The sequence below is a fragment of the Ostrea edulis genome, chromosome 4 (assembly GCF_947568905.1).
Source record: "Ostrea edulis chromosome 4, xbOstEdul1.1, whole genome shotgun sequence".
Taxonomy (NCBI): Eukaryota; Metazoa; Mollusca; class Bivalvia; order Ostreida; family Ostreidae; genus Ostrea; species Ostrea edulis.
Window position 1 is genome coordinate 79,329,515 of NC_079167.1, and position 20,538 is coordinate 79,350,052.

General features: G+C 34.3%; 1 protein-coding gene across 1 annotated transcript in view; it reads right to left on the reverse strand.

Moving 5' to 3' along the window:
- LOC125682902 (multiple epidermal growth factor-like domains protein 10) overlaps positions 1-20,538 on the reverse strand; it is an 85,121-nt gene that overhangs the window by 48,599 nt on the left and 15,984 nt on the right. The window contains exons 3-7 of the mRNA XM_056161487.1: positions 15,335-15,466; positions 13,338-13,452; positions 13,101-13,255; positions 11,230-11,331; positions 1,821-2,069 (exon numbers count right to left, since the gene is read on the reverse strand). Coding sequence (XP_056017462.1) covers positions 1,821-2,069; positions 11,230-11,331; positions 13,101-13,255; positions 13,338-13,452; positions 15,335-15,466 — 753 coding nt within the window. The remainder of the gene's footprint in view (positions 1-1,820; positions 2,070-11,229; positions 11,332-13,100; positions 13,256-13,337; positions 13,453-15,334; positions 15,467-20,538) is intronic.

Below are 20,538 nucleotides of genomic sequence, written 5' to 3' on the forward strand. Positions count from 1 at the left end.
ACATCACAAATTACCCTGTCTTAGTAGGGTTATCACCTACCGACACCTATCATGACAGTTTTATTAGAATCTAGAAGTAAAATAATATCAAACATTTATTGATGTGTGTCATATTTAAAATTCTCAAACGTCAGCAAAATTGTAGCAACTTCTCCTGAAGATTTAAATAAATTTTCAATGTTAACGGGACGAAAAGATTCGTTTTTGTCGTCACAATAGGATGACACAAAACATATCTTCGAAACGTATTTCATAAAACCAAAGTAACCATCAAGCAACATGTAAAATTGCAATAAGTTGGGAATATCAATCTTCTCAATTGTTATTTGTGACCGGTAAAGTTGATACCAACGTCATTGTCAGAATTTATTAATTTACGATCCCGCAAACTTTTAAATTACTTTGATCAGAATTGTCTCGCTTGCGCCATTAAAGTTACCGCACGTGAGGGAGACAATTCGTGACCAGTCCTCGACCAATAAAATTGATTGTATTATTTTGAAGGATAATAATAATAATATATATATATATATATATTTATATATTTATGTATGTATATATATATATATATATATATATATATATATATATATATAAACTTTGCGTGTAGTTGAGGGTAACATCGAACTTTTCACCCCGAGAAAACCATTTTCAAACGATGCGCAGCCAACAAGGCAGAAAAACGTACGTGAAAGGCGAATATAACGAACAGTGATCAATCTCATAACTCATATAAGCAATACAAAACAAAGAGTTAGGCAAACACGGACCCCTGGACACGTCAGAGGTGGGATCAGGTGCCTAGGAGGAGTAAACATCCCCTGTCGACCGTTTACATCCGCCGTGAGCCCTACATATATATATATATATATATATATATATATATATTGGTCAGGTAAACGGAGTCTGTTGACATTTGATCAATCAATACCATGTTTTATTATACAGAATGCATATAATCAACAAAGCAGGAAAAAACTGTCATCTGTTTATATTTGATCAATCACTTCCATGCGATGCTTTTGTAAATTAATATGGATTTTCACGTTTATTACAAACGCTCAAACGACGTCATCTAACAATGTACGGCGAACCGTACGCGCATAAAGTTGATACATGTGATCATTTTTATATCACCCGTTGTCAAATAATGTTATCCGTTGTTAGATACTATCACCCTGGGGCTCGTGCTTATTATTCTCAGAGGGAAATATTTAGAATATTCTTTTTTCAAATGCTTCTTGACCAATCAGATTGGAGTATATTACATGAAAGTATAACAAGATTAATTGATATCCCTCTTAACATGCATTTTGTTTGAGACTTTGTGATACACCATATGTTAGATGCAGAATTTCTTAAAGTTTTAATTATCATCGTTTACATTCTAAATGAAATTGACGAAATAAATATGAAAGGGTATCTTAAATTAACGCTTTTCACTGTATTAATTTACAAAATACACATTTAATTTGATTGACATGATTAATTTGTAGAATATAATGAAACCTTTCTTTGTGTAATTTTACACCAATAACATTGCGAATATGTTGTATGTAGAGTAGTTACTAAAATTGGATAGCATAAACTGCTGGCGTAATATCTACGTTTTGAATAAAAGAAAAACAATTAGATGGGTATAATTAGCAAGCCACTAAATATATAGAAAAGATTCGAGCAATTTCTAATTGTTGACCACCAGAGGACTCATTAAGATAATGTTAGTGAAAATTAAAGAGGAAAGATGAAAACATAGCGAATTAAGTGGACATAAAAACTTACGTATCAAGACATAGATAATTAAACTATACAAACCATACCATATTGTTCCCCATAGTCTTTGAACTGTAGTCTGATGCTGTAAATGCTGAGTACTTTCTCAAGGTCAATGTACCACCATGTCCATTTATTTGGCAATGCTGTTGGTGTTCCAATTTTTTCAGTCCTTGTACACGTGTTAATGTATCCATCTACTGCACGAATGGATTGATACTGCTGACATGTTCCAGTTTCTTGGCAGCCAGTTACCTCCTCAGCCTGCTCGGTCTCCTTATTCTGAGATAGGATTTCTGTTAATGAAGAAACCTATTCTATTGCTATCCGAGAGTCAAAATAATCATCTTTTCACTTACAAACATACTTCTGATCAGAAGAAGTAATGGTAGCTGCATCGTCATAATTAATCAAAAATTTAAATTTATGTGTAAAATTTATAGGGTTATTCCAGCGTTTTAACAAGAAAACGTGAAATGCATTTATATTTTCCAAGTCGAGTAAAACATAATAATCATGTTGCAAATTTATACAATGTAAACCACACTTTGATGTACGATAGTAAATGAATACTAGTTAAACTTGGTTCAGTTTCATTACATTGTGTGAAGAAAACTAATTTGGAATATGTGGTGTACTCGGCTGAGTTTTACTAAACTTCGTAAGTTCAAGATTTCATCGTAACCTTAACTTACGATAAAAATCCGTCTGATCAAACTTCATAACTTAAGTTACTTTAAAAAAAATAATCGTAACTCCATGACAGCCTATGGGCTATCTTAAGTTAATATTTTTTTCGTAAGTTATTTGTTAACTAAATAAAAATGGCTGCCCACATGCTGTTCGATGTTCCAGAGCATTTGGAGACAAAATGAAAACAAACCTCTGACTCTGCGTCCCCGTTAAAATTTTAACTACAGAAGCGAAGTTCTCACACTTTGACAAATATAGAACTCATTGAATGCTAGGCTATAAGTTTCCAAAAACACGTAATCAGTTCACTGTGGAAATTTCCCATATTTTCACTTCCAAGATTACTTTTTAGGATGTCACAGCCATATTTTGACACGGGAAAATCGAGTTCAATCTCCACACAATAAATAATGACATGTGACGTCATATTCTATGTTTTGACATCATAATGCAAATGATGAAGTGGCGGATCTAATATTGAAGAAACTGTTCTGTGCAACACAAAATATAAAATACAAACCGAATCTAAATACAAATGAGCAATCTCTCTCTCTATCTTTCTCTTTCTCTCTCTCTCTCTCTCTCTCTCTCTCTCTCTCTCTCTCTCTGTTACTGTTTGACTTTTTTTTTACCGTGACTATATCAATTTTGCGTAAATTTCACATACAAAATAACATATATATTAATTTACGTCACCCTCTCCCGGGCCCAATATGTGTGCCTGCACGCCAAAAATGAGCTATGCTACTATATATGCTAACAAACTCTGTATATCAAATTCTACCGAGGCTTTTGAATGAGTCTCAGTGTATCCTTATAGAAATGAGAGGAGGGATCCTAACATGGTAGGTCTACAATCACTACATATAGCAAATTATTTATATTTTATTATACGCGAATGTTGTAATATAATTTAATCATTGTAATGGATATTCGGATTACGTACAATATGGTGTTGTTCTAATATGTTCTTTAAGAAATACTCCAACGCTACACTTGGATTATTTTATATTTATAAAATTTCACGATTATCACAGCCGGGCTTGCTATTAAACAGACATTTTGACTATTTTTCATATATACCGATTCAACAATGTGTAGGCGAGGGCCAGAACGACCGCCCCCCGAGCTTGAAAGAAAATGAATAGTTATGTCGGTCTACATATAGAGATAGGGTACACAATATCCATCCCCCTTCCCCATCCCAAGTGGGTAGAACATATATTTGTCCATTTTCAATGCACGTGTACTTCCACTTTTAAAATATTAAGGCGTGTTTTTATTTGTCTTTACCGACCACATAGTGTAATCGTATAATCAAGAGCAAAGGTGTACACATTCTGGTGTACATCTTCTAAACTCTTTCCAGGGCATGTGTTGGTAAATGCACCGAAATATTCAATATTGCTAATAAATAGTGAGACGGAAACTTTGCAGGTTTTTCTCTTCGTACATGTATATATATTTTGTTATGTGAAGTATATATATTAAGAGGATAATTCCAGTGTATTAACAGTGTATGTAGTAATTCACAATAATTTGTTGATTGATTGTATCTTGTTTAACGTCTCTCTCGAGAATTCTCCACTCATATGGAGACGTCACCAAGACCGGTGAAAGGCTTCAAGTTTAGGCCTATGATCGGCACTTATGGCCATTGAGCAGTGAGGTTTTTTTTAGCGTGCCACACTACTGTGACACGGGACATTCGTTTAAAGAAAAAAGTCATCTCCGAGGACCCGTGACATTCACACCTGATGCCGAGCGTTTTGGTGATGGAACTGTCACTATCTGTTTTAACGACTTAGGTCTGTCGTGGGCGGTATTCGAATCCCGACCTTCTGCATATGGGGTGAACGTTCTACCTCGAGGCGGTTGCAATATTATAATGTATTTTCGTTTCCATATACTTTTTACAATAGTTTGAAATGTATTTTAAAAAGAATATGAATAAAATTAATATTTCATATGCAATCATAAAAAACAAATACATTTTTGTACAAAAATATTCTTTGATTTTAGTAATTATTTATTTTAAATTTTATATGCTTCAAAATTGTTAAATCTCCAATGAGGACATCATCAACTGCTGAACATCCATAATGAATTTACATGTACTATGAAATACTGAAAGTGAAAGAGACAAATGCTCTTGCACAGCGTCTGATCGTAAGTTGCGAATATTTAGTAAGTTAAGTTTACGATGGAAACTTAAGAACACGTTAGTAAAACAGAAGCATCGTATCTTAAATTAAAACGTACGAAATTTTCTTGCGTACGATTAGAAGTTTAGTAAAACTCAGCCCTGAACTGTAGAAAATGGGGACCTTACCTTGTTTCGGTTTGATTGTTAGTAAGGTGTAGTAATGTTAGTAACAACACTTCACAAGACCGTATTACGAACGAGAAAGTTAATAGATATAAACAATATATTGTTTACTTACGGTATTCATATGACGAAGTCAGTATCATTGATATCAAAACGACAAGTGTCTGCATATTCATATTCTAAAACAACAAAGAAGGTTTATTTGAAAAAAAAAATAAGGTGATCAACAATTGTCATATTTCTTATGTTTAAGGCATTTAATGTCCATGATGAAGTTTAAAGTTTTTCAACATTTCCCTCTGCAGAATGAAAATAAATAATTGGAAAAGAAAGTTTTATACAAATTTCTAAAAGAGGGATGCTGATTTGTCTTCATACAGTTATACTTACGTAGATTGACCAGGAGTTTTGGATAATGATCGGCAGCGAACACTTAAAGAGGATCTTGGAAATTACTCTCTGCGATAAAGGAACAACAAGAAACAATGATTTAAAAACAAATTGTGAGTCCAAAATGTAGCTGTAGTTGCATAACCCACGATTTGTTTGATCTTATGGTAATCAGCTAGTCTATCAATACTGTGGAGTACATGTTGACATACATGCAAATTATCAAATGACATTGTGTAATATTTCATGCAATCTTCATCGATTGATGATCAGGACATATCTTCATCATGATTTCTCGATTAATTGCTATACACAAGTATGGATATTTGCTGACACTTTAAGACAAGGTCCGTTTCCTAAACAACTGTGATACTCTTTTCAAATGAGTAACATTTTCTGTTTTGTAATACATAATGAAGTAAGAATAAAATCTATCATTTTTAGGACAAAGCTGGAAAAATGCGAGGACAACCATTTAGGACGAAAACGGGAAAATGCGAAAGTGACCATTTAGGACGAAAATAGGACAAAGCGAAATTGCAAGGACGATGGAGTGAAAAGCCAAGGCGGAGGAGCAAAGGAAGCTGTCATCCATATTAAGGAATTTCAAAATTACACTCTCTTTGTAATCAAGAAGGTTTAAGATATTCAATAAGTGAATATTTGCTGACATTTTAAGGACAACAAGGCACTTTTCTTCAATAACTGTGATATTCTGTTGAGATGAGTAGCATTTACTGTTTTGTATTACATAATGAAGTATTAAAAAAATATATCATACTCTGATGGGAAAATACGAGGACGACCATTTAGTTCGGAGATGGGAAAATGCGAGGACGACAAAGCGAAATTTCAAGGATGATGGAGTGAAACGCCATAGCGGAGGAGCAAAGGAAGCTGTCATCCATATTAAGGAGTTTCAAAATTGCATGCTCTTTGTAATCATAAAGGTTTTAGATATTCAATAAGTGAATCTCAGCAAATAATGGTAAAATAGCCGCTATCAAAATATTGTCTGCAGTTGAACAAAATCGAAACAAGAACGGATATTCGAAACTAGAGTAGCTAATCGTAACTAACAAAAGAAACAGGACATTGATATGATATCTTGATAAATTTATATATCATTTGTATGATGTCCCGGCAGAGGGATATTTTAAACGCCCTACTCCTAATATTTCCTTCAGTAAAATACTGAGAAAAGCATTTTCTTTCTTATATGATCAGACACACCAAATTGATTTATTAATGTCATTGTGTATCTTATCACACCCCAGGATTATTATATAACAACTTCCAAAAAATTGGGGATCCAGGTTAGAATAGGTTGTCAGAGTTTCATATCGTACAAGTCCATTTAAATACCTCCAGGTGCACAAAGGAACGCAAGCATGGCTTCTAGTTTATTGAATACTTGACTACATAAGCAGAAGATTAGTAATTGTAACATGCATATAAAATAAGATAAGGGAGCAGTTCTTAATGTCAGTACACAATATATGGAATACCGTCACACTCAGTACCCCTTGCTTGTCGTGAGAGGTGACTAAATGGGGTGGTTCTTCGAATGAAACCGCAAAACCTGAGGTCCCGTATCACAGCAGGTATGACACGATAGATATCCCTTCCTGCGCAAAGACCGTAAACGCCGAGCATCTAGACCTAAATTTTCAGCCCTTCAACGGCAGTGGTGACGTCTCCATATGAGTGAAATGTTCTCAGGTGATTGATTCACGATTTTCCTCAAAATTTTGTTTTTCACTTTTAATGATCAAAATCTACTGTCTAATGTGTTTGAAAGGTTTCACATGAAAATTAAGGTTATTCATTATCACAGAAGCTCATTTTAGAGAGTTTATTATTTATTTTGTAAACAAGGATTGCGGTATGATATTGTTTACGAAATTTTCAAAAGAAATGAATATCGATCTATGTTTATTATATTTTTCACATTTCAGGGGTAAAATGTGTCATCAAAAAGTTAAAATTTGCGACTATGCAAACTTAAGATGCATTATATTACAAAATCAATATTGGATTTGTTTGTTTGTTTACATAAAAAGACTCGAGTCTTTGTTTACATGACACAGATTTAAGGCTAAAACATTGCTTTTATTCTTGCATTCAGAAAGTCAGAATTTTGACTGTCAACATTGAATTAATTATATTTTAAATGTTTAACATAAAAAATGAAAAATATTTTTAACAAAAATCGTGAACCAGTCCATTTAAACAATATAAAATCAAACTTAAAAAAATAAGTAGTAGAAGTATGACAGGAGTAAGGATTGATGAGCAAAATCATATTGAGTATGTTTCAAGTTCAAATAGATATAAATTGTTTATACGTAGTAGTTATGCTGAAGATTAAGAGAAAATACACGTATTTATATTTTATATCTGCACTAATGGAATTTCAAGATCCTTTCGTACGAAAATAGTGTGACCTTGAAATTACACGTTAACAAGAAATAACCTTGACACCCACATTCGCGTGTCTCAAAAGAATGAATCCATTCTATAGTTGTTGCAGTCAAAATATAGTATCTCAACGTATCCAGTTAATATGAGAGGAATCGATGTTAAAGTTTCCAGCAAGTTGGACAGATTATCCAGTCATGGAAGACCTTACAATTTTAAAGTTGTAATGCTCGTATTTTTCCACAGTTTGGTTGTAAAAACGGGAAATAATGTGTTTCAATATAGTTGATATGGTCCAACATTGATTAATGGGAGTGCAGTATATTATCACAAATGCAGTAAATAGCCGTCGTTCAAGTAGATATTAGGCCAACTTTTACAATTAGATTTGGTTACATGTAGTTTTTATCTAGCATTATATATATATATATATATATATATATATATATATATATATATATATATATCGGTCAAGTATGAGTTCTGACACACTTTCTTCATTACCTCCAATCTGAAAACAGCATGGTCCCATATTTGAATAAACTTGAAACCCCTGAACACAAGAATGATTTATGCCAAGTGTCATTGAAATTGGTGCAGTAGGCGAAAATTAAAAAAAAAGTTTACAGATAGACGACAGACAACAGGTGATTAGAAAAGCTCAGTTTAGATAGTAAGGTTAACAACATTGCTATCAACAGAATGGTCTTATAACAAGATATGCACACGTAAAATATGCGAACCGGATCACTCATCATTCAAAAGTTATGAGCAAGGTTAAAGTTTCGGAGACATGGGCAGACAAAACAATATGTCCCCGAGTATAGTTGAGGGGACATGAAAAAAACTTGAATCCACACAACTCGAGAATGTTTGCAAATTTGATATGATTTAGTGTGACCTTTCTACTGTTGAAAAAATGATTCAATGGATTTTACAAATATTCGCAATTTAAAACTTTTATCTCCTGATGTGACCCCATTCTATTTCTGGGACTCATCATGAGCAAACTTGAATTCTAACTACTTGAAGGTATTCAATATATAACAAAATGATATTGAACAATTTTTTATGAACGTTTATTTTAAATAATGATGAAAGTGAAGTGTAGATCGAATTTCCATGACTGGTAAATGATTAGAACCTGACCATTCTTGGAAGAGTTCTCCGTCCTTGGTAAAAATGAAACTCTAATTCTTTTTTAAAAGTTTGTGTGGTAAATGATTAATTGTATTTCATATTTTCATAAATTGAAAGTTTATGTTACCTTTTACCAAGATATTTGTATGAAAAATAAATGTCTTTTTAAAATATTTCAATTAAACATGCTTTTTCCATAGACTTTTATTAAATGTAAAATTTTAGGTGAATTAAATCAAGCTCTAATCAAAATTTTGTAAATCGCAATGGTGGAATACTTTTGTTCGATAAACTCTTGAAAATTATACTATGATTACAAAATCCCACGATCCATTTACCAGATATGAAATATCATACGTTTATTGCATGATACTGTAGTGAGGGAGATATGAAGATTTATCCCCCCCCCCCCCCCCCCCCAAAGTATATTCCCCGAGGGGAACGATTTTTCTTGGGTGATTAAATCTTCATATCTCACGAACATTCATGCAATAAATTGTTTATTATACCGAAACAAAGCAAGACTACAAAAATGCATTTTGCAGTCCGCTCATCTATTATTGCATGTATCTGAGATCGCCCTCACGGTAACACCGCGCCGTCAACGTATTAGAGGGTACAAACAACGAAATACAATGACATGATAACCAGTTTTTGTGCCTTACGAACTATGAAAGTACAATGACTCTGACTTATTGTAACGTCACAAAAAACTGTAGTCTACCTTGATTTAAAATGTATGCATGGGGCTGCCGAAGAGGTGAAATATGATGGGGAGATATGATGTTTGAGAAGGAGATATGAAATTTTATCAAACCTGGCACGTGACTGTCTAGACCAATCAGATTATGTGTTGGATAGAATTCTCATGCTGAGGTATAATAGGATCGTTATACATTGTATACCTTATGATGACTACCCATGACCCTGTTGTGTAGAATGGAGAGTTTTAAAGATATTTCCTTATATATTACTATGTAAAACTGTGGAATCAAACTACAACTGGGCATCATAAGTAATATGACTAATCATGCCCTTGCTGTTGTTGAATTATTGAAATGTAGACAATATAAAACCTTGGGGCCCAATAGTGGGTGAGAATTAATCTACACTATGTTAGGACGTTTTCATGTAAAGTTAAGTTTGTTGCTCAGTGTTTCTTGAGGAGAAGATTTTAAATGATTACATCCTATTTTTTGCCCTATCTTGTACTACTTTAAAGGAAATATCTTAGTTTTACTCTGGTTTTAAAGTAATGCTTTTTGAATAAATATACTGTTTCTGCCTTCCTCTTTTCAGAATGACCGGATGCTTACTCTTCCAGGCCTTGATCCCACCTCTGATATATCCAGGGGCCAGTGTTTGCCCAACTCTCTATTTTGTATTCCTTAAAAGAGTCATGAGATTGATCACTGTTTGTTATTCTCATCTTTCATTACTTTGACACAATTTGTAATAGCGCCGTGCATCTATGACTACATGAATTTGTGAAGTGCTGTAAGTTGTGACTTGGTGGATCAGCGTATATAGCGAACTAGAACTGCTTAGAATAACAGCTTATGGCTTGCGATGGATATTTTAGGATCAATACCAGCTTGCCAGTTTACATGAGGGGTAAGTTAGGTATGACCGTTATCTCGTACCACGATCGCTATAACGGATGGATTCGAGCTCGCTTTACTCGGTAGAGTAGGCATACGTGATCAAAAAGTAATGAACAGTCTCGCTGATGAATTCACTTGGAGGCAGTGTCATTCATGGCTCGTCATGATACACTGTAGATTCCTTAATTTACGTGAGTACTAATTATCGTGAAATGACTCATGGACGTCAAATCGCGAGAACATATATTCGCGAGTGTCTGTTCATCAAGAGTTGTTGCATGTATTTTGATTCTATTAAATTAAAAGCGAGTTATTTTATTTCGCGAATGATGTTTCTCGCTAATTTACGCAATAATAAATTCCTCGCGTATATCTAGGAATTTACAGTAATCCGTGAGTCGTTTGTAACTTCTCGCTTTGGATCACCGTAGGAGGCAGTTTCTGTGTTCTGTACGACTTGTGTGAACATGATTGGCATTTGTCATTAGATTAATTATTAATTCATTATTCAAAATATTTTTTTTGCTGGGAAAATATTACATTAATTAAAACTGTAATATACATGTAAAATTAAGTGATTATTCCTGATTTTAGTATCAATTTCTATTTTGAAATGAAAACAAATTGATATGTATTTTGTTACTCAAAGACCAGCAAGATATTCACAAGATGGAAACTATGCTTTGATATATTAAACATAAATCAGTTTCGTTGATATTCATAAAGAAAGGTGAGTAAGAGATTGCATTCATAGAAACACTCTTTGTTTCGATTGATTGTTAGCACAGTTTATTAGTGACTAATTTTCACTACCTTACTTCACAAATGAGAGTGTTACTAGTAAGATAGACATAGATGATATGAAAATTGTTTACTTACGGTATCCAGATGACAAAGTTAGTCTCAATAATATCAAAAACACAAGCGTTTGCATGTTAGAATTCTTAAACAAACAAGGAAGTGTTATTCTAAACTGAAGAAAATAAGGTGATCAAGAGTTGTCATATTTGTAATTGTTGAGGCATTTAATGGCCTGATGAGTTAATGTTTTCCAACATTTCCTTCTGGAGAATTGACGTGACTGAGAATGGGCGTGAAGATAAGTTCACACATTGTAATTTTGTCATATTCCGTGCCTAGCTACTTGTAAGCCTGACAATGAAATATATATGATATAATAATATCCCTGCTAATTCGTCATTGTGTGTGGCTCAAGTTCCTTGTTTTCCGTCCCATTAGGGAATTGTTTCAATCCTGTGAGGACATCACCAGTTTTAAGTGAAGTATCACAAATTGTGACCTATGTATCGCACATACAACTGTAGCTGTGAGGGTTCTCTATCGTAACATTTACTTTTTATTTCTTGTTTAATTCAACATTGGTAAGTATAATAGAGACTACCTGTTTAGTTTGCAAACAATGATGTGTCTTTTTTAATACTAACAATTCATAAATTTTTGTTTATGTATTGTATAGAGTTGTTCATTTCCTCTTCAACTAAAAATATGATCCAAACCTACGATTTCTCATCAGAAGTTATTTATTTTAAAACTATGTTGTAAAAGTTCACATTCTGTTTTGAAACATACACTTATTCACATATCAGTACTATTTTCATTACCTCTTCCTTATGAAAAGTGAAGATAACAATCTCATAACTCCTATAAGCAATACAAAATAGAGAGTTAGGCAACCTCGTATCCCTGGATATATCAGAGATGGGATTAGGTGCCTAGGAGGAGTAAGCATCCTCTGTCGACCTGTCACACACCCCACGAGCCCTATATCGTGATCGGGTATACGGAATTAACTGTAGGCAATATCAGTGTGCCAAGAATGGTCTAACAATTGGTATGACACATGTCAGACAGCATTTGACTCACTGATAGGTTGCATTGACAAACCAGATCATTATACATTTAGCGATCGTAGAATTTGAGAAAGGCTGACTTTTAACAAGACTAATAAAAAAGGAATATTTCATTATCACCTACATATGGTGTTTATATCTCAACTGATTTGAAACGCAAGAGCTTGTTCTGCCTATGGTCAGCTTTAAATCGAGGCAAGCTACTGATTAACAAGTTGATGGTATAGGGGTTTCAACAGTCTCGTTTAAAGTCAGTATTTCGCAAATTCTATGGTCGTTATAACGATCTAGTTTGTCAATACAGCATATCATTTGGTTAAATGTTGTCTGACGTTTTTCATACCAATTGATAAACCGTTCTTGGCACACTGATTTTGACTGCGGATAACTCCGTTTGCCTGATGAAGATATAGGGTTCATGGGGTGTGTGACTGGTCGTCAGAGGATGCTTACTCCTCCTAGGCACCTGATCCAAACTCTGGTGTGTCCAGGGGTCCGTGTTTGCCTATCTATCTAATTGTATTGCTTATATGAGTTATGAGATTGATCACTGTTCGCTATATTCACCTTTTATCAATGGAGAAATTATTTTCTATTTGGTGGATCGTTAAATTCTACTATTATTTCACGCATCTTCTCTTCCTTTTGTTTTAACTTTGTCATTTGCTTTAATACAAAATGTTATACTTCAACATAGAATACGCGTTACTTGTTAAAAGTAACACGTATATTGTTTCTTAGGAAAGTATGTAGAAAATGCTCTAACAGCTTTGGCATTGATGAATCCTTCAAATACATATCCAAATGAAGTATCAATAAGAATCATCATAATGAAAACGAGAAGAATCAGTTTAATTCAAAATACATTTTATGAATGACCTCTTAATGACAGATTCTGATATGAAATATCATTGCACATGTTAAGTTCGTGATACTGGTGTACATCGTTATCGGTGATTTCTGATGGCGGTAATGGTTCGGCACTATTGATATATTCAGACGAACGCTTCTCTTGTTTTCTGTTATAGAGTAGGCTAAAATATAGCAGAATTGATATAAATTACAAAGGTTTTATACAATCATGCAGAATATTCGTAACCCACAAACATTGTTTACCTCAATAATACAACAATGACAACGACAAGGCTAAAGTTGATAACCAATGAGATAGACAAGGCTGCGATGTATGCATCCGGGGTACTATACTCGTCATTATTGACCATAGGTGCCTCTGAAAGAAAACAATATTCAAATTTTAAATTCATTATTACTTCCGATCACTAGATAATATGAATAAGAAGGATTACAATTTGTAATAGAGAACAATTTCCTTAACATTTTACAGATTCTAGATTTTTGGGGGAGAGAATATTTGAAAATGTTTAATATTATTTTTTGTAAAACTATGGGGTACCTAATTCAAAATGACCCACAATAGCTCTTAAAGATTTGACAGATCAGCAGATAAATTCACTGGTAATACAGCTGTAAAACAGTACTGGTCGAAATCGTAAGACATTTGACAGCTCTAGGGGTGCTCTCATTGACCAACATTGGTTACCTATCGATTCTAGAATATCATTTAAATTATTGACCTTCATGTATAAGTGTCATGTGGGCGAAGCGCCATTGTATTTAACAGAACTTTTAACGAAACAGGTACCAAATAAAACGTTGCGCTCCGCTCAATCTTCTGAGAGTTGCTACATTGTTGCTTTCAACAAGCGTAAACATTTCAGTGATAAAAGTTTTCGAACCATTGGTCCGGTTGAAATAAGACAGTCCAAATCTTTACATACGTCAATACAACCTCGCATTGGGTCAAATGCTGTCTGACGTGTTTCATATCGATTGTTAAGCCGTTTTTGGCACACTGATTTTGACTGCGGATAACTCCGTTTACCTGATCAGGATATAGGGCTCACGGCGGGTGTGACCAGTCAACAGGGGATGCTTATTCCTCCTAGGCAACTGATCCCACCTCTGGTGTGTCCAGTGGTCCGTGTTTGCCCAACTATCTATTTTGTATTCCTTATAGGAATTGATCACTGTTCATTATCTTCACCTTGCATACTTTTAAAGCCAAATTGAAAACACATTTGTTTAGACAGTTTTAATGTATATGTTTTTAGTTTAGTATATGTAGAGTGTGTTTGCATGTGTATGATGTATTGTTTATTCTTTTAAAGCTTTTTATATTATACATGTACAACGCCATTGAATACTTTGTGGAAAATTAGGCGTTAAATCAAATAAAAACAGTTTCAGTTTCAGTTAGGTTCGAAAGATGAAAGGCGAAGATAACGAACAGTGATCTAAACAGGTACATGTATAAACGATAATAAACTTCGGTATCAAGTTAAAGTAACAGTTATCACTAAATATTGATGATATCGCGAGTAGAACCGTAACTAGAGTGTACAAACCTTCCAAGGAACACACGTCACGTGGAAGTCGATTTGGGGAAATGATATTCCAAGTAAAGTTTTTGACTTTTTTAACGTAAAGGTTATTTAAGTTCAGAGAAATCAAAGAATGTTTGATATTCAGAGTTGTAAATATCTCTAGACGTTAATTACATTTTGAACAAAACAGATTGCTTCTCTTGTGTATCATGTTAGCTAAAACTGTCAACGGTATGGTTAATAAAAACATATAGTATATTTGATTTACTTATACAGGTATGTATGCTAAAAATAGCATATTCTGTCAATTAAAAGAACATTGTATATAGTAATGTACTGTTGGTACACCCCACTGTGTGTGAGTAGTTTTATTTGTATGGATTCAAGTGGTAAGTTGAGGAGGTAAATGTAAAAATGTAACTTATATACTTATATGGCATGGTTTTATTTAGAAGAACTTTTATTCCCATTGTGATTGCTAGTTCACGAAGGAGGGAGGAGACGTAAAACCTTATATTCATTGCCAAAACCATTTAATCCAAAGAGTCTAAGTGTTGTAAAGCGTGATCCAGGCAGCATTGATTCCATGATTTGTATATCAAAAATGCTCAGGAAACAGGACTTTACAAGAGCTTTAAACAAGCTTGATATTTGTCGTTTCAGAAGATAGATGAAATAATTGTTTATAAACATGAGTTCGACACTTACTTTCACTACAGCCAGGGGACTCCGTCCACCCAGAGGAAAATGTGCAGGATCCGTCAACAGAATCACATTCAACGAGGCAGTTTTGAGAACAATTCTGGGAGCAGTTTATTCCATATGTCCCTGTGTCACACACTTAAATACATAAAATTCAGATAGTATTAGTTCATCAAAAAGGAGCAATACTATGTTATACGCATATTATTGATCCGTCATTGACAGGTTTTGTCTTCTGTTTGTATTTCTGCACTGGGTTTTCAAACTTCTGACAGTGCCTGATTTAACCAGCATATTTTGGAAAACACACCAGTGTATGAAATAATTTGATATATTTCGTATATGTTTAAACTAAGATCTAGAACTTTCTTTGATAGCGTATGTGCTTTTGTGCAATATATAAATAAAAACATTGAAAATACATACAGTGCATTACAAACATTTAGGATTTGTGATTTGTTTTGTCTGTTTTTATCATGTTCCTTCAAGAATTCTTCACTCAAAGTTAGGCGCCACAAACTGGATGCTTTAACGTACTGACGCCTCCTGCAACACGGACCCTCCATTTTTAAGTTTTCGTCCGATAAACCCGCGGCTCACACTTCTAAATGCCGAATTTTTGACGAATATAAACTTATTTCTACGACTAATGTTTGACATAACATAAGCACGAGCGGGGCTCGAACTGACAATGTCGCTGACTCAAGGCAAAAATCCTTACCACTGAGTCAACAACGTAAATGACACATTGTTATACATGAATATGATTATGGATCCATGCACTATTCTGGGCATAAAAATTAGTATTCTAACATATATCATTATGTCTCATATTTCTTAAATATTGATATACAGTACACGACACGAGTTTTATACACCCCACCGTGGAATGACCACGGTGGAAAATCCACGGAGATACACCGTGTCCTCCGTGTTCCACGGTGTGTGTTATTTGCGAATACACACAGCTGCTAAGAGCTTTGTTCTGGCCACGGGCGCCTTGCGGGAGATGGGAAAATGTGCCGCAGGCCAAATAATCAAGATAAGGATGGAATTTTAATAAAAGAAAAAAATGTCAATATTTTCCCTCCTGATACTGATATTGTTTTTCAGCATTTTGAGCCAATTCCAACGATACCAAACACTATATATTATGTTTTTAAGAAAACCTGGTTTTGAAATTTTTTTCTTTAATAGTCTTCTTTCTTCATTAAAATATTCTTAAATTCTATGTTTAAATAATGCGTACTTGCAAGCAATTCCTGTTTTGAATGCGAATTAGTATATTCAGTAAATGAAAAACATACATGTACAACATGTGATAGGGATGTTTAATAATTACCGATGTGCTCTCTCTCTCTCTCTCTCTCTCTCTCTCTCTCTCTCTCTCTCTCTCTCTCTGACAAATGCACTGTTTAACATAATTACTTCCATCATATTGTGCTAATATGCATCTTGACAAATATAACTTGATCCAATATAGAAAGTAGCATTGTCGATTATTAACAATTTGGAATTAATTTATTACGTAATTAATAGAAGCAAAAATACAAACCATCGAATGATTTATTTTTAAAATCCCGAGTTAATTACATTTGACCGAGACTTATATTCGATGTACTTTGGTAGAGATTTTCATAACAAAAAATGTTCATCGGGAGTGTCTGGATAATGCAATGATTTTTGTATAATAAGTATATACCATGCAAATTCCTAGGATCTTTGTCACAGTATAACTAAATTACGGTTAGCTAGTTTGGATTTTGACTTCGTAAGAAAAGTGTGAAATATATTCGGTCGGCGCGATATCAGATCTAGTCTAAGATCACGGGTATTTTGCGCCGACCCAATATATTTCACACTTTCCGCAAGAAGCTAAGCACTTCTGTTGATTTCAAATACACGGATTAGCTGACCCCCATTGTTCTACTGAGGCGAACACCCCTTCGAATTTGCATGGAATGTACAAGTTATACACAGGTCATTGTTATAGTCATACATCATAGTACCGCTAACCCGACAAACATTTTTTTTTTTTAATTTTGAATAAGTTATTGAATGGCGAAGTATGACCAAACTGCAGATTGAACTTTATAGAGCCCCGCGCTAACATTACTTATATTTTTCAATGTATCAGAAGGGGTATGTTGCTGGTTAAGTTGTGTAAATTTCTTGACAAGCAATAAAATAACAACAAAAATGGTGCGTAAATAACCTTAAATTGGGAGCGTGTGTGTGTGTAGGGGGGGGGGGGGGGGTAGTAATCTGAAACTGTCTCAATTCCCCCTTCCGACTTCAATTTCTTAAATCGTGCAGTGGGTAGGTCGCTACAAGCTACAAGGCTACATCCTTAACTTTCAAGTTTTCAAATTACACCCTCTCCGATTCTACGTGCCTGTAATCAATATTTAAGGATGTAAATCCTCGGTGTCAAATGCAACTAGTTCATGAAAAAAAGACTAATATCAATATAAACAGAAATGACGTAACGATTATTTGCTTTTATTCATATACGCTATCGATTATTAAAATCTTTAATTTAATCTTTAGATGCATTAGATAATGAAATTTTAATAATCGATAGCGTATATGAATAAAAGCAAATGATCGTGAAGTCATTTCTGTTTATATTGATATTAGTCTTTTTTTCATGAACTAGTTTAATTTAATCTTTAGATGCATTAGATAATGAAAGCAAGATTATCAATCATTGATTATAATATCCATGAATGTATGCAGATACGGGAAGTTTGATACGCTCAATATAAATCTTGAAAGTATGTTATTTCTTTCTGATTAATGATCCATCCCCTTTCATTCTGATATTGTTTTTTATTTCCCATTTTGTTTTCTTTACATGTTAAATTTTTGGGCTGGTACGGGTTAGGACTAATGGATGAGTCCCCCCCCCCCCCCTTCTAAAACGATGTTACGTGCTTAGCTGTCTATCTCCTTCTCAGTCAAAAATAAAATAAAATAAATACATGCTATATGTACTGCAACATCATTGGATTTACTGGATAATTCTTCGATTTCACCTTCATAATACATGTTAATGCAAGCGGACTATCTAGGCTTCTTTTTTTCCATCTTCGCTAGCCGAGATTATTTGTCCACGAAGGCAAAGTTGACTGAAAACCCATTGCTAGCGCAGATGAGATGAATTTTACCCCCGTATTATGTTATAATTGACCAAAACCTAGTACGTTTGTTTTACAACTTTCATTTAGAAGACGCGCAAGTTTGTGAGTCACTGAATAGACGAGAAAACGTCTGCATTTTTATTTCAATCGTTGTCAACTCTATACTTTGTGATAGTTCAAGACTACATGTACTCAATTCAATTTCTTGGATCTCATCACCATTATGCAATGGTATACAAAAATATAAAGACAAAAAGATGTTATATATACATTTAGTAAATAATACATGCGTGTAATAAAGTATTTATCAAGTTAGAAAAAAAAACTAACTTAAAAAAAAAACGTGTTATTATTAATGTGAAGTATGGGCATTCTAGGTAGGGGAGCACATTTTATTTTATTATTTTCTTAATGAAAGTACGGAGTTTTCTAAAGGTTTGTTTAAAAGTAAAGATATTCTTAATATTTATTTGTTTAGGTGATAAAAATGTGATTCTTTGCTCACATTGCATCACAGTGGAGTACATAATGAAATTCATCTCCAATGTAAACATGTACATGTATATATCTGACCTTAATCACATATTCCTAATTACAATGAAAACTTTACGTAAAAATAAACCATTGCTTATGGTACACATTTCTTTGAACTGCTATTTATCAAATTGAAATTACTGGCATGTGATTGTTGTTGTTCATGACCCTTCTTTTATTTGGTGAAATTGTGCTGCACGTGCCGTGAAACAATGTACCGACGAGTGGTAGGAATAACACAGGTGTTATTATATACAGGATGTCGAGAATTTGGGCGTTTCATAAAAAGGTGTGAACGTCTGCAGGGAAGTCTACATACGGATATGTACCGAAAACACCAACGTATCATTAAACGACAATTACAAGAATTGAATGATTGATAGCTAATTTCTAAATAAGTAATGGGGTGGGGGCATGCATGCTGCCTAAGTGAAAAGGTTTTTGGGGTGAATCATTTCGGAAATTATTTCTTTGTTTTATCACACGGAGGTACACGGTGGCATCGACGGAGGTACAGGTGACATCCACGGAGATGCGCGGTGGCATCCACGGAGATCCTCCGTGGACTTCAATGTCTAGCTCGCGCGGAAAAATAGGACTTCAAAGGTGCCGACAATTTTAAAGGTCCACCGTGTTTGGGGCAAATTTGTTCCACCGCGTTGCGTGGAACACGCATAAAACTCGTGTCGTGTACTGTATGAAGTGGTACTAAAATCTATGATGATGAAAATTAGCAGTAGAAATCCAACGCTTATGGCTGCAAAATTGGACATTGATAGCCTTTATGATACTGGTACACAGGAAAATTGGTTGGGACAAATAAAAAGTTTCTTAATACTAAATCTTTCATCATTAAAAAAGAAAAAAAGAAAAAAAAAAGAATTCTATGTTTTAATGCAAGGTGAAGATAACGAACAGTGATCAATCTCATAACTCCTACAAGCAATACAAATTAGATAGTTGGGCAAACACGGACCCCTGGACACACCAGAGGTGGGATCAGGTGCCTAGGAGGAGTAAGCATCCCCTGTTGACCGGTCACACCCGCTGTGAGCCCCATATCCTGATCAGGTAAACGGAGTTATCCGCAGTCAAAATCAGTGTGCCAAGAACGGCTTAACAATCGATATGAAACACGTCAGACAGCATTTGACCCAATGCGAGGTTGTATTGACGAATTAGATCGTTATAACGAACATAGAATTTGCGAAATGCTGACTTCAATCGAGACTGTTGAAATCCCTGTACCATCAACTTGTTTGTCAGTAGCTTACCTCGATTTAAAAACTGACTATACCCAGAACAAGCTCTTGCATATCGAATCAGTTGAGATATATAAACACCATATGCAGGTGATAATGGAATATTGCTACATAAATGTGGGAAGTTGACGATGGAGAAGCTGAAATCATCCCGTTTGTCATACAGTTGAGTTGTTAGTTTACCGTTAATGTCTACTTTCAATAAAATATCCAAGTATGAAGCAGAAGTGGACGACTCTGTGGTGTCCTTTATTCCGAGCTCACAGGGATA